The sequence below is a fragment of the Neodiprion fabricii genome, chromosome 7 (genome assembly GCF_021155785.1).
Source record: "Neodiprion fabricii isolate iyNeoFabr1 chromosome 7, iyNeoFabr1.1, whole genome shotgun sequence".
NCBI lineage: Eukaryota > Metazoa > Arthropoda > Insecta > Hymenoptera > Diprionidae > Neodiprion > Neodiprion fabricii.
The window spans coordinates 17,563,609-17,579,842 of record NC_060245.1 but is presented as its reverse complement, the minus strand read 5'-3'; the positions used below and the strand labels follow the sequence as shown (position 1 = coordinate 17,579,842).

General features: G+C 36.8%; 2 protein-coding genes across 2 annotated transcripts; one reads left to right on the top strand and one right to left on the bottom strand.

Moving 5' to 3' along the window:
• Window positions 1–554: 554 nt before the first annotated feature.
• Window positions 555–6,254, top strand: LOC124185926 (WD repeat-containing protein 43). The gene is made up of 6 exons (XM_046577149.1): window positions 555–1,077; window positions 2,315–2,812; window positions 2,983–3,430; window positions 3,619–3,928; window positions 3,994–4,238; window positions 4,845–6,254. The coding sequence occupies exons 1-6, from the start codon at window positions 883–885 to the stop codon at window positions 5,045–5,047; spliced, it is 1,899 nt and encodes a 632-aa protein (XP_046433105.1). The 5' UTR covers window positions 555–882; the 3' UTR covers window positions 5,048–6,254.
• Window positions 6,255–6,725: 471 nt separating this feature from the next.
• On the bottom strand, window positions 6,726–15,037 carry LOC124185928. The gene is made up of 8 exons (XM_046577154.1): window positions 14,778–15,037; window positions 10,636–10,825; window positions 10,394–10,511; window positions 9,010–9,120; window positions 8,396–8,545; window positions 8,026–8,295; window positions 7,593–7,890; window positions 6,726–7,213 (listed from the first exon to the last, which is right to left on the bottom strand). The coding sequence occupies exons 1-8, from the start codon at window positions 14,796–14,798 to the stop codon at window positions 7,106–7,108; spliced, it is 1,266 nt and encodes a 421-aa protein (XP_046433110.1). The 5' UTR covers window positions 14,799–15,037; the 3' UTR covers window positions 6,726–7,105.
• Window positions 15,038–16,234: the final 1,197 nt, after the last annotated feature.

The window sequence follows — 16,234 nt, the reverse complement described above, 5'->3', positions numbered from 1 at the left end:
CAGATTTTCGTGATCGGTGCTCAGCAGATAAGTGAGCCTGAGGCCATAAGAAGCTGTGTTAGCGAACTGGTAGCTTCTTTGTCGGCGCAAAAGAGAACTTCCAAGTTATGTGGCGCGTTGACTGAAGCTACTAATGTCCTTTACTTTCATGGGCATTAATGTCTTACATCGAGGTTATGCGCACGGAGGTAGGATCTCAATGCTCGCATGCGTGACTGGCTTAGTTAATCGTCTTTAAGTAACGAAATTCTTCCTCAAAATATTGTAACATCATTTAGAAGATCCAAAGGTTACCACGTGCATAGAAACTTCATGAATTTCCCACCCCATTGATCTCGCGCAAAATGTAGCCGAAGTGTTGAAAGAGAGATATACATATCCGAGGTATTCATCGCTCTCAATTTGCATTTTGATTGGCTGAGAGGTAACGTATTAGCCAATCAGGTGTAGTGCAAGAGAGACAGATTATAACCAACACGTATTTCTCTCTCTTTCTCTCACTTCTCCGCTACACTTTCTGTACACTCGAAGCTACCTCTAGTAGTATACGATCCAAGGATTCAATCCATAAGTGGTCTGTGTATAAGTCTATGGATTCAACGTGTTCTAAATACTTCCTGTACGGCAATAACGCGGCATGATCGGAGATTTGAAGGTTATGAGGATGCTATTCTGTTCGAAAATCTGCTAATCGAACACTTGTGTTAGGTGCTACACTCTCATTTTGGGAAGTGATTGTAGAAAGTACACCGTGTGTGATATGTGGTGGGTGGGATAAAGCACTGCGAACCGCTCATAAATTCCTATTAGTACAGTTAAACAAACGTTCGTTCGTATTCCCTTGAAATACTACATGTGATAAACACAGCAGAATATTGAAAGATGGCGGGTACAAGTTGCTCCGCTTTTTCTCACGATGGAAAATATCTAGCCAATTGTGGTAGCGACGGTAAATTGAAGATCTGGGAGACAGCCACAAGTAGGTTGAAACAGGAATACATACCAAATTTACATCTGTCATCGCCCTGCAGTGTCCTAGCATGGATCTCCGTTACCCGTCAATCAAACTCCAACTCGGTAAGCCATGTGCGCGTTATATAACTTTGTCTACTTTATTAATTAATTACTCAACCAATTTATTATCAATCCTGTGACACCCATCCCAATTATGCCCATCTTTTTATGTGGTATCAATTCAACCGGATCGTTCACCCCCAGAAATAATACACATATTCACTCCAATAACCGGCATAGGTTATGTCAAACAATCGAGACGAGGCTGAATCTAGCAGCCCGAATTCGCAGTCAAATGTTCTAATATTCATTCCAATAAGGTAGTGAAGTCAGAAAATCAAAATTTAGTAAAATACCTCGAACCCCTGATATTTTTATATAATTATGAGGATAAAACAACTGCATTTTTCTCTTTCCAACAAGTTGAATACGTTTGATTTCTGACTCCTGCTGCTAGCTTCAGCTTCATACAACCGAGCATTCTTGTAACCCTCGAAATTTTTTTTTATGAATTTATGAAACGAATTATGATTATTCTGCGACTAATCTTCGCTCACTTGGACTGTAGATGCTTTAACTATCGCTTATTCATTGCGATCTGCAGCGTCGATTCGATGTAGCCTTTCATCAACTGTAACAGTCTTGTTGTAAGCATTTAAAGATTGTTCAATAGCTGACTAACGAATCTTGTGTAACATGTCTGACATTATGCTAAAGAGCAAAAATAATCGCTCATTATTTTGTTACAAATCTGGCAGTTGAAAAGAACCTTCGTTTTTGAATTTTAGAGTTCGCGTTTCTCAAGAAGCTTTGGTCAAATTACAGAGACTCTATGAAACCTCGAAACTTTGAATATCTGGAACATATCTGAATTTACATTAAATTTTTAGTGTTGTGATTTCAGAATTAAGAGAAGTCATTGGCTGTACTAATCAAAAGTCAATATAATTTACTGTTCATTTGTTCAGAATCAATATTACGTGAAAGAACTCGACATATTTATAGATTACTAAATATTGAAGTTAAATTTATCTTTTAACGAAATCTTTAAAATTTAAAATAACTTTGAAATGAATTCATTCATAAAATATGTGGCATATTTTGTTTTATTACAATGTACTGAATTAAATTAAATCAAATTAAAACAATCTTAATTCTGCGAAGTAATGATTTTTCTTAAAAATGCATCGTTATATCGAAGTTACAAAGTTTGACTTTACCCCATTTTACCATTTTTCATTTACTTCCAATCTGAGAAAGACGAAATCTGTGCTCTGCAGTATAGGAACATATCTGTTAGGTTTCACCATGGAAGAAGCGAAAGAGAAAATCAGTATCCGAGGAGCCGGAGAGCATTGGAATGGTTGCGATGGGTTCGGTTAATGGGAATGTCATTCTCTATGATGTAGCGGCTGCCTCAGTTAGTAAACAATTGGAGTCGGGCCACACGGGAGTAATAACAGCAATCGACTGGTCAGATTGTAGCGGCTTGTTCACAGCTGCGGAAGACAAGATGATTGTTCACTGGAATATCCAGGACGATTGCGTCAAGGCCAGGTTTAAGTCTGGCAAGGAAAAAGTGACGGCTATTGCTGTTGTTCATGGCGAAAATTCCATCATCTCAGCTGGAAAAACTATCAAGTGGTGGGATTTGTCTAACCAGCGTGTCATTACGAGCTTTACGGGACATGCCAGTTATGTAACTTCCCTAAACCCCATAAAAATGAATGGCAAAAGTATCTACCTTATCAGTGGAGCCAGCGGCGATAGGCAATTGAACATTTGGTCATTGAATAAGGTAAATTTCTCATTGATTTCTAAGAGTTTTCGATTGCTATACAAAATTTGTCACAGATATTGGAATTTAGGTTTTTACTTAGTATGGATATTGCGCAAGATTGATTTTACTTGTCCAGTAGAACCAGGTTATCGGCTACTTCACCCTTATATTTTATTATTCAAATGCAGGAAAATAGGGACAAGAACTCTGTGGCTATATTAGTGATGCAGGATGAGGCCACTTCGGTAACAACGCACGTTGTCGCAGACTCACAAGTCGAGGTATTGGCAGTGACAAGGTCTGGTAAAGCCCATTTATTTAAGCATCAACCAAATGGGCGAAGTTCCAAGCCTCTTAAACCGACACTTGACGTTGTGGTCAATTCGAGTCGTGGTCAGAGAGAAAGTGTTCAACAGATTCAAATTTTAACTGCTAAACTGACGGTAGACTCGCGGATGCTTTTGGCGTATGGTTCATACCTTAATGTATCCTTCGAAAAAGTTACGCCTGATTTCTCAGAGAAAGTACAATGTCTTATGAGGCTTGGTGCAAAGATATCGAAGGAAAGAAATGAGCTCGCAGTTTCTAAACTTAAACCTACGGAAGTCGATGGAGAGGTCCAATATTTAGCCACAGGTAATATTTTAATTTAGGTGTAAAGAAATAACACTATAGATATATTTAACTGCAATATTTTGCCCTTATTGTAATACCCTACTATGATAAATATGAATAAATCGCTATATTCATTTCTTGAAGATTGTAAATGATTGGAATGTCTGCATTACGGCTCCTTTACTCTTAATTTTTTTTTCCTTTTTTAGGAACAGCCACTCCAATAATGAAAAGGAGTCGATCGAATGCTGCAGGTTCACAATTACCAATGGAAGTTAGATTAGAAAATCTCAGTTTAAAAACAGCAGCGAATACACCGGGCGAAGCACCTACAAAAGCTACTAATATGGCGCAACTACTCATGCAAGGTTTACATAGCAAAGACAAAACTATACTTCGCGACGTCTTAATGAGGCGGGATGAAACGTTGATCAAAAATACGGTATCTAGGTTACCAGTCGAGACGATTGCTCCATTGCTCAAGGAACTCACCATCTTGATGCAAGGGAAAGCATACACGTACGTTCAAATTTTATTTGACGTTTTTCTTAATACGACGTTATGCTCACTGCTCGCTGTTTTAGGACCAAAATAGCCATCACCTGGCTGAAAATGTTGGTTCAACAATTTGCGGGGCATTTGTTGGCCTATCCGGACATTGGTGATTTATTGGGACCCATTCTAGGTACTGTGGATGCAAAATTGAGCCTGTTGCCACAATTGTGCAGACTTAAAGGGCGTGTTGCTCTTGTCACTGGACAAATCACACAAGCTGCTGAAAAACGGGAAAGAATCAACGAGGAGAGTCTCCTCGTTTATCAAGAGCCAGGTTTGTATTGTTGATTATGAAATGCCGGATGAAGGTCATAGTGTGATTGAAAAACATGATCCCTGATACTGCGGTTTGATGCTCTATGTTACCACTCGTAATAACATATTGATTTGAAGAAACCAAATTTTATTGCTTTATATATAAAGCTTTAAATATTTTCCAGCTTATTTTTCTTTCGATTTCAATTTTCTTCACAATTTTGATAAATATTTAAAAATGCGGCGTCATTGTGCAATGAGATGAATGAAAATGGAAGTTGATGTAAAAATCAACGAATATAAAACATAATTAATTTCTGATTTTTTAAATGAATTTTTAAGAAAGATACTTTGACTTCTGAATCTCGATTGAAAGATTGGTGTATTACTTCGAAAAGTTGCATGGTTTTGACCGTGGCATGTTGGATGAAGCGTATATTTTACATCGTATTCGAAATTGATATATCATTCGACGCAAACTGGTTTTGGAACTGTTCTAGCGAAAAGTTAACATTCATTTGAGAATTATGAAATTGTACGATTAACGCGTAATTTTTTTTTTTTTGCGAATAATACCGCATTTATTTATTATGTTACACGAGCGGTCAAATTTTGATTTGAATAGATTCTTCAGACGACGACACTGAGGTAGAGGAACTGGCATCTGGAAGTGAATCAGATGATATTTGGGAGGAAGCTTCTGACCAAGAGGCAAATCAAGAAGCTGACGAAGCGAATAATCAACCGGGCGATGATGATGAGGATGACAACGATGAGAGTGACGATGACGAAGGTGACGACAATGACGATATATCAATGTCTAGTTGAACTTGTGAAGAAAACAGAAACAAGTAAAATTGGGGCAAATTTTTTACAAGGAAATGTCTGCTATTTCTTTCGAGTAAACCTTTTGAAATCACTTTGCCACCTTGAAATGAAAAAGGAGGAACGTGATGTTGATTAACAAATCTTCTTTCTTTTACTAGTAATTGAATGTATGATATAACAAAAGCCCGAAGGAGCTGGATAATTACACTGTTTCGTAAAAGACTGCGAATTAATTAGGGCTAACTTATGTTGACGTTGTTTTTTTTTTTATTTACGTTGATTCAGTGTTCGTTCAGTATAAAACTTGCTGCATTATATTTTTTTAAATGTAAATACAAATTGTAGATCTTTAAACTCGTTTTGTGGAAAGAAACAAATTTACCAAATTTTCTTATTTCCTTTACCGTTTTCACTTTTTACTGACGCTCTTTTTTTTGTAACTAACAAAGTAATTAAAGTATACAGATATATCCACTTTAAATTTTAAATTGTAGCCTCTTCTGTAGAACTTGTTCAGGCTAATCGTCGGTTTCACTGGCTGTACTTGTGCACCAGGAATTCTAGGAAAATCACACCCAGTGCGAGCCAAGTGCAGCCAGTGAAAGACACTACCAGTGTTGCAGATTCTCATTGAAATACGAAAATTTACTGAATTCAAAGAACCGTTGCTAATTGTAGTATACAGTTTGGGAAAATTGATAAAAGAAAGAAAATTTCATAGGTTTACGTACATATGTGCACATTATATTTTTATATCATCGAACTGTTATCAATTTACGAATGAGAAGCTATATGAGTAAATTTTCGCCTACCCATTATGAAAATATATCCTCTAAATTACGTTAGACACGTAACGATCCGGATTTTATATGGGTTAGGCGAGTCTATTCCGATTAAATAATGTGAATAAACAAGAATCTATCTAATTGAATGTTGTTTCAAAATATCCGAATCTTCAAAAACCTTGTCTACTTGTTATATCTGAATAACATTAATGATTGGTATCACTCGTGCAAAGATAGAAAGTTCGTTTTAATAATCGGTATTTTATTCATTTTGTTCATTACGTTTAATACTCGTTCCATTTTTAAATATAGACTTATTCAACACAAATGTGTAATAGAGTTATCGATACATCTATACCACACCATTAAAACTATACTGTAAGATGACAAATCTTCACTTTTCAAGTTATTGCAGGATACATGAAAATCTATAGGCATATATAAATATCTGACTTCAAATTTTTATGTGAGTTTCATACGGTAATGTAAATATGTTGGTGACCATTGATTTATTTGAAAGAAAGAAATATTTCACTCTAGAGCTTTTTCTCAATTTGTAACATGATTTATATTTTAGAAACATTGAATGAATAAGTGCCAGTAATTGACTGATTTAAAATCATTGTAATTCTGTTTAGAATATATTGATCAAGAATTATCAGTGGTAAAAAATTATCGTTTGAATAAAATGTAATTGAAATTTTTATCAATGTAAACATTACAGTATTATTCTCGAGGCGCAACATTTAAGTGGTATAACTGTATAGATACAAGAAAATAAATTACGTTGTACATATACGTTTTGATCGTCTCCAAATACATACAATAAATAAAATGATAATGTATCTAGTGAGTACATTATTCGAATAATATTCAGGATATTTTTTTTTTACTTACGTTAAAATATCTAGAATTCAATACTGAGTTCGTGAATATATATATCTAAGAAAACGAATGTTAACGGTATGATATTTGGACTTAGCAGTTCTAACCTTATACATTCTAGTTTTACAATAATTATTAAGACTAACGTAACTAATAGTTTAATATGTGCAGACTGGGTTAGACCTGGTTAGTACATACACAGTGTATGCTGTTTATAGTAGGACACTCTTTTGAGAACTTTTTCTTCTGGCTTACTTATAATGATCATGTCAGTCGTTTGTAAATCAACTTTTAAACCGCTACTTTCAATGTCCTGCAATTTGTTTCTCACGCCCGTATCTGAGGTCATACGTGTTTGTGAATAAACACAAGTTTTTCTTTCCTCTCATCACAAATCGGGACTTGAACTACCCCGGCGAACGTAACGGTTGAAATAATCCGGTCGCCAACACTTGCAACTTCCTGGTACGAGGAACCAGTCGTAGTACAGTCGTACCTGTAAACAAGCAAGTAATACAACATTTCGTTAACATCGCAGGTCAGTGAAAGAACTTGGAAACTATTTTTTTCGATGACGTGACAAACATGGCGTCGAAAATTCAGAGTCGAGAAAATTACTTTCATATGTTGTGGTCTTTTAACTGCTTAAGATTTGAAAATATGAATGTTCACAGCCGTGCAGGCGATAGCGAACCGATAAAAGACTCTACTTTTAACTCTCGAGAAAAGAACGAGCAGAACGCGAAGGCTGAAGTTGCGAGGTGGGTCGTAGATGCGACCAATATGGCGACCACTTTACAATTGAAATCGCGATATCGAGAAAAATCATGCACTGAACATGAGCATACACAGGTATGTATGTATGATGTACGTACCTGAAAGCATCCCATGTCATCAACGCCATCGCAATGCTGTTGTTGCTGTTGCTGGAACTGAGACCCACTGTTGCTTCTGGCCTCACTTTCGCCCGCGCGTTTCTGCAAGTACTGTTGATAATTTTGGAAATCGTGAACCGGCGGCGGGGATCCAGCAACGGGTTCCCTGGGTCCTGGCAATCTGGCGTTTTGATTTTCCTCCAAGAAGGTGTCAGGGTAGAAGATTTCCGCCACCAACAAGCTAGTCCATCTGGGCGACGACAGACACCCGCCGTCCAAGTAGTGGCATCTGGTTTGCCTATCCGATAAACAACATGAAATTATAAGAATGAATTGCCCCTATAATAATTGTATGCCCATAGAACGTCTCAAGGAAAGAACCCGGTGTACCCTATCGATGCTTCGTACTCAAGACCGTGAATTATTCACTCACATGCATCTGGTGATTTCGATCGTCTGGGTGAAGTATCCTTCGTATGGTATTTGCACAACGTAACGCCAAACGCCTTGATAATTCTTGGCGAATACCGGTGTGGCGTACTCGACCTTAGCAGGACAAGGAGTCGGCGGGCCTGAATATTCGGCTGGTGCTTCCTGCGGCGGTGTTCTCTGACGATATTCCGGTGTCGGAGGATCGTCTCTGCGTTCTGCAGCTGCCGAAGCTAGAGGCTCACCCTGAATCGCCTTGTAGAGCATGCAGACTCTGCATGCATAATATACTTGGTGTTATGACCATTTCCTTTAGGCTACTAAAACCGTTCCTGAACTATATTTGTTTCCTTACTTTATGTATTAATACTTACACGCCACCGCCACTTTCACAAAATTTTCGCCCAGTCCTCGTCGCATCTTTTTCCGCCGCTACGGGCTCGGTTTCCGATGCTGCCCTCCCAGCCGCGTCTGTATTCGTTGCTGATCTTTTAGTTATGCTACGTTTTTCATCTGTATCGACACTGTGCAGTAACAAAGTGAGAAATGAAAAATTACCAATGCAAATCAATTTCTGGGACAAAAATTGTTAAATAATATGTTGTATGATATAATCATATCGCACTATGAGTCGTTAAAGATACAATCGGATCCGAAATCTGTTTCTATCTTATTAGATTTGTTTTGATATATTTAAATACAATTCGATGTAATCACATTTCGCTAAGCTGTGGGTTTAGTCATTATGTGTAATGTCATACAGGTCAGTGTACGGTCAGATGTGGAATATCACACATAACATTTGCCGTAAATGTAAGAATAGCCGGGTAAAATATGAGATTTGACCTAAATAACATGCATTTTTCAAAATATGACTAGAATGGCCGTCGTATTTGGACATTGATATTCAAATCTGATTGTACCTGTATGGTCATATTTGGCATTATATTACGGATGTAGAAATATAAACATTGAAAGAAAAACTTACGAATTTTGAGAGAATGGTTCTATCTTTGCAACTTTTGGCAGTGAGTTGTCAGCCTTTAGGATCGGTAGAGCCTTGCTCAAGAACTTCAAGGTGTGATTGCGCAACAGTTCGCTGAAAGCATTTTTACTTGATCTTAATCGCTGTTTCTTTTTTTGCTACAACTGTAACCCGCGATTATCTGGACTTATTCAACGCTCTCGAATCTACTTGTTACCAGTGAATTTCGCGATGTTATATCGGTTATGTATTACTATGTATGTTTCATACTCTTGTTAATTAAACTGAACGATTAATCTTCAACGATACGATCGATGACCTCTGCTATACAGATTCGTAAATGCAATGAGTAATGGTTATTATACTTTAAATGATTATTTTTTTGTGTCAAGAACTTTGGCATCGCTGTAACGGATCAAATTTACTCAGTATAACAAACAAGCACATAAATAATAAAAAAGAAAGCTGATGATAAGAAATAACTTTCTGCAGCTGTGTTTTGTAATAAGGTCTTATCGCTTGGCGAGAAAAACAAAAGAGTGAAAATATATTACGCAGAATATCGACCTATCATAGTAAGTTAATTATTCACGCGATACGTGAGAAAAATTCTTTGCACCGTAGTTATTTGTAATATATAGTTTAGGGTTGTTAATTTTTTTTACTTCTTTTTTTTCTTCTTACGTGCCATTCGAAAAATTTGTGACGAATACTGAAAAAGATTGTCGTAAAACCTGGAGGAGGTGGAAAAATATTTAGTGGTCGATACCAATTATTATAATATTTTTTATTTATTCTTATGTGTACACCTTACGGACTTATATATATATTAGTTTAATTTTTTTAGTATCGTGGTCCGATTAATCGGTCACCCATCAACAGCAAACCGTATCTAACAATTCCGCAGTTGTCTGTTCTCGTCTTTTATCCGGAAGATTAATCGTCTCGGAGAAATTTGGATAACAGTTTTTGCTACCGAAAGAGGAGTATCATATCACCTTTAATGTCTCTATTTCGTTTCCAGTACTAATTTTTATGAACAATGATTAATTAGTCCACAATACGAAAAAAAATAACAAACTAATCAAGTCCGTAAGGTGTACACATAAAAATATATAAAAAATATTATAATAATTGGTTGCGACTTGTAAATATTTTCTTACTTCATCCAGGTTTTACGACATCTTTTTTTGTTTAGTATTTGTCGTGAATTTTTCGATAGGCATCTTAGAGATAAAAAAAAAAAAAAAAAAAAAATTAAAAAGTAACCACCGAAATCGAAATCAAGCGTTTTAGTGTTTTTCGAATCCAACGAAACAGAACGACAAAAATAATATTAATACTTATAGTTGAAATAATAATGCAATTGATGCTATTGTCTTCTTACAAAGGGTACGAAGAGCCGAGAACGTTTTGCCGCATGGGATTTCGCGGTATATATCCTTTGTTCAGATCCCCGCATATGTTATGGACCGAGACGAATCCCTTGCCCTGTTTTCCGGGGTCTGCAAGATGAAAAATAAAGAAAAATTGAATTTTCTTGTACCCGTTTGAAACGAATTATTTGCCACTGTTATTGAACTCGGTGACAGAATCGAGTTTATAAATATAAAACACAGTTAATCGTACCTTGGCATTCTTTATCGCTGTCCATGTAAGGCGGCGGTCTAACTTTTGGTGGTTCGGCATTCGGAGATTCTACAAAAGCGTAATAACCCTCCGGAGGTTCGCTTTCCTGTACCGCATCCTCGTTTTTTGAACGGTCGAAATTTGGCTTAGAAAAATCTTGACCCTCCGCCGAAGCGCATATCAGGACTAGCTGCAATCAATCGTACAATATTTGACCATATAATAAGGGACGTATAGTTTCTTTATTCTCAGGTTCATATATTACGTATTCAATTCATTTTCCGAAATTTCTGAAAATCTTAAACTTTCGGTGACTTCTTAGGTAGACGAAAATTTCGCTCGTTTATTCTAGAAAAAATCTCATTAAATCATTTACAGAAAAAGTCTTCTCATCTCGTTTGCGAGATATGTACCCTGTACATGATTTCACATGGAAAAACTGATTAATTCCGTGCAATTACGTAAAACGATCGAATATCTGAATATCAAATTAGCTACGGCCACTAAAAGCTAAAAATAATCGATGTGTAGATTAATCGAGTCCAAAAAAATTATCGAACACGATTCGATTGAATCGATAAAAAGTAATCGAATCAATTATTTCGTATTTTTTTCAAATGGTGCATACGGAACCAAAATTTCGTAAATTTCAGTTTGTAGTCTTAATAGCGGAAAAGTGTTTTCGATTTGATTTATAGTTTGACACAAAATATTTTTCAACTTCAAGTAAAAATATTCATTCATCTTTCACTTATTATATAAAATAGGTACTTAGAAAGTAAGACAATGATAATAATCGATACTTTAATCGCACGAATTGATATTGTATTGCATTGTTCATAGGAGTGAAAAACAAAAACCGATCGTGAGAGAAAATAATCGAGTTTGAAAAATCGATTATACTCGATTAATCGTGATAAAATAATCAATTATTTTGGGTCATTCGTACGATTTATTCATATAAAGCATATGTAAATGCGTGGCACGGAATTCCTGTTAATCCTGATCACGAATTGCGGTTCGGGCGTTCGTGGTACTGAATCATTGACACATGAGTATACCTATATAACGATAAAGTCGACGAATGCCGCGTGCGCAGAGGTATGCGAAGCCTCGTTTCGGTTAAGGGCAAGCCAGCAGTCGGACAGACACAAACATGACCCGTGTGCTGACGTTTGTTAACATACGGATCTATGCCGTTGAGTTGCTTTAGTAACGGTACCTGGTCCACTGACTGCGGCTATACATACCTATATATTAATATTACCGTGTGTATTGGAACGTATTTTAACAGTGGACGCATCGTTGGTTCCCTCGAGGTCGGATAAGGCGAAGCACCGTTGGACGAGTTTGTGAATGTTTTCTCAAAAAATACCTTGCTCCGATTTTATCGCATATTTCATGGCACCGATGAAAATTTGCATTTCAATCGAGGGAGTATTGATGAGGAGACGGTTGAAAATGTGGGTGAATTTCGAGGAATTAATATCTCGATAACCAACCATTCAATTTCATTAGACATTGTTTTATTCAAAATTATGCAGATCAAGCTTTGTTTCAGTGTTAAAAAAAAAAAAAAAAAAAAAATTAGAATCAGTTGATAAGAAGCATTGTTGTTGACAGTGACATGTTTTGCGGTGCTCACTATATCCCAAAAACTATCCAAGAGTAGTCTCCAAATCTGAAGTAAATAGGAAGCAAAACATGTCACCGAGCGCAACAGTTGCGGTTATTGTCAATGATAATGCTGCTTATTAACGGATTCTCATTCAAGGGTAATTGAACACAGCTGGATCTACATGCTTCTGAATACAATAAGCTTCAATTGAATTTAATAATTGATTGTTAAGATATAAATTTCCAAAATTTATCCAATTTTTCAGCTGTCTACTCTTGAATACAGGATGGTTTCGAGTAAACGTTGCGGTATGTTGGGTTGCTCACAACTGCGGGGAAGAAATATCGGTAAAACAGACCTACCGAGTCATAATCACTTGAGTCAAGTCAAGTCAAATATAAATTACTTCAACTTGACTTCGCAATGCGATCGCTGGATTCTTCAGCATAGGTTATAAACAACGAAACAACGGCTTAGCCGAATTCGCACAACTTGTCAACACTACTTACCGATAACTCGGTAGGTCTGTATTACCGATATTTGTTCTCCCGAGTAGTAGGCAACGCAACGTACTGCGGCGTTTGCCCCGGAAACACCCCGTATTCTCTCTTAATGAAATCACGTGCGTTTCGAATAAACGTGACAATTATCTTTTTTCCACGTCTGATAATCAATTCAAAAATCTTGCATTAAGTAAATTTTAGCTATTCAGCGCTGCGTTTTTTTCCTGTCATACTTCGCAACGATTCTTCTGCTGCGAGAACGCAGAACGTCAGCTGGCATGTGGCGACCAATCGTTGTAACTTTTATTTCGTAGATTTTTTTCAGTCTGTGAAATGGACTTTTGACACGTACAGCGTAGTTGCGAAAATTTTTACTATATACTTATAATACTTACAAATAAATAATATCAACTTTCTCGGAAGTAATACAGGATAATGCATAATGTACACTGTTCGTCGATTTGATGCGAGCGATTGTTTGGATCAATTACGCGTTTTAAGCATGCAGTTACAAGTTACGCAATGTGATTTTGCAAGTAAAAGAACTTTCACGTAGATATTGGTATATTACATACCTACATTATACATGCCTCTATAAGGCGTATAATAATATTATATTATACCGTAACAACATTATAGTACGGAAATGAATATCGTGACTTTGAGAGGAAGAAATTTCAACCTACTTACACGTGTATTATAACTTCCTCGCATAACTTATCATCCATCAGTTCTGGGCCGGTTTTGCGGTGTTACGCACGATTGGCTTTGCATGTGTTGTATCATATACCGTACGTGTGACATAGACTGCGTGGATTGACGAGGTGCTTCAACCGGTAGCAGCATACCAGTTACACGAGCATTCAAGTCCATTAATAAAATTTCTAATTTTCTTCACTTTTTATGTGACTACCAAACCAGATGCATTAAGGAGAACCGCAATTTGAACAGCTGAGTTTACATCACTTTATATCGCGGTTGCTTTACGTGAACGGAAAACTGGAGTTGTCGTTGGTTTGTTGTTTATTTAATTAGATAGCATTAATATGCGGTAAACGTGTCAGGAGGCTGGTCAGTTGCTTGACCACCTCAATTTATTTACCGTTTTTCATTGCGGAAATTTCTTTGCAACTTGGCCTTCTTTTTATCACGTGGAACTTGTTTTTTCGAACTGATTTTAGCGCATCTAAATATCAGAATTAAATTACTTATAATATTACGGTAAATATATAAAAGCTTTTGATGAGTGGGTAAAAATTTTACTGTGCGGATTTGAAACATCACTAATTTTTCCTTGTCACTCTCTGTTGATAATTGAACGGTGAATCTAAAATTCAGCTCTATTCTAAAGTATAAAGTGTAGCTAACTCACTTGACGAACACAAAATCAACCAAAACCTTTCAATAATCAGCTTGTTAGATGTCATAAATGAGTACTATAAAGTTTTTCATCTTTGACCAAAAGTCTGGTCATATGATCGTTTTCAAGTTGCGATTGGAAACAAAAAAGAAACACCTGTAGTAATTGAAGGTGATATTTACGGGAGGCTTAAGTCAATAAAAATTAGGAACGCACGATTCTGGCTAAAAAATGAAAATCGGTGAGATGCATCGTAATACTCGCGTACCAGAAAATGTGGTGCAATCGGCTAATGTTTTAGTTGATAGATACTAAATGCTATATTGTCAAGCACCGATAGCGTTTAGACATTTCTGTAACACTTATTAGTTGTCACGTGGGATAGTTTACTGCGTTGTTCAGAATAAGTGTCATGTGAATTGGAACTGATCTGAGAATGAGTGTTAATGTGGATAATAATCTAAATAATCTAAATAATCTAAATAAATGGAAGTACAGAATGCATATTTCTTATTGAAACCATGCATCGGATTCGACCTCAACGTTACCAAGATGCGAAATGGAGTTTTAATATCTTTGCTAGAATTTACCGCAATGGAACAATTCTAACAATGAGTACTGTGGATTTCCGGGGACACGAAAAAAAGAAATTTCAACTCACGATAAAGGTGCGAAAATTCATGATGTCAATCTGGCTGGTATCACCGTGAACCAGAAGTGATACAGATTTGTGGTGTCGGCGTAGAGTAAAGAAGTTGATCCTCGGGTGATTATCAACGTCACTGGAACAAGCGGACTCAGTCTCTTCTTCTGAGGTCTTCAGTCCATCGACTTCGGAAAGACTAAGCTCGTCGAGTCTAGACCGATGGCCCCGTTTACGTCCCCTACCTTTCCTCACTTGCCCTCATCCTCAATGGGTGGACGGGCGTGTTGTCCGAGGAATCTTCCTGCTTGTTGTGGAAGGAGCAGCAGGTTAACGTGCTACATTCTATATATTATACGCCGGCGTTATGTAGCGTTATGCGGCGTGTATAATGGAAAGACTATACGGAGACCCGGCTAGAAGTGTGATCCACTCAGGTGAAACCACCTCTACCGACTTCCTTTTGGAGGAGGATGCTTGACCTTGACCGATAACCAGGAGTCTCGTGCGTCTTTGATACTGAATCTTGAGCGGAACTGGTCTTGGATCTCAGGTAAGCCATGACACCTTCTCGATGTTCGTCTGACAATGAACCCCAAAGGTATTCGATTCGTGCTGTCTCTATTATTACAGCTTACCGCGTCATGGCAAAACCATTATAATTTTCATCGATTTTATCGTAGATAAGATTTTGTAGGAATCTCAGTGAAATTCGATATCATCTTCATGCGCAATGTACAGATATAGATGAGTTGATGTTCGTCACCATGCAGATTATGATGATTTGGACATACATAGTCATACCTATAATTATTGTAATATCGCGACGTGCGGTGGCAATTATATTGTACACATTCATTGTCCGTTATTGAAAGTTTCCATTACTATAGAGAGTACCGAATTCTTTCCTATAAAAAATCGTATATGACCTTGACAGATAATCGGGAGTCCTGTGCGTCTTTGATACTGACTCTTAGGTAGAGCTGGTATCCGATTTCAAGTATGAGCAATGAGAACATCTCGATATTCGTTTGAGACTGCAACGGTATTTGATGCGTGGTTCTATAATTACAGCACATCGTGGTATGGCTATTACAGGTGGCTTGGATACATCGTACTTCTCGTGGATTTTGACAGACCAGATTTTGCATCGGGCTTTACAAAATTGGAAATCAATTTCACTGTCTCGATCAAGTGCATAATTGTAGAGGTATGTTAATATAACTATAATTTAGCGATATGCGGTGTAAGGTATAGTATACAGTTTCATCGTCTGCAGTTTTTATTTAATCATGTTATTGTATACCAGTCGTGATACATTTTTTCAAAATTCAGTTTTGAAACCGATTTTCGTTTATTAAGTATAAAACGTGATTTGTCGATTCTTCACAGTAAAGTGAATTTCCATGATTATTTGTATTTTAATGAAATATTTCATGAAATGAGTGTGGAATGTTGAAGTACTCGCTCATTTA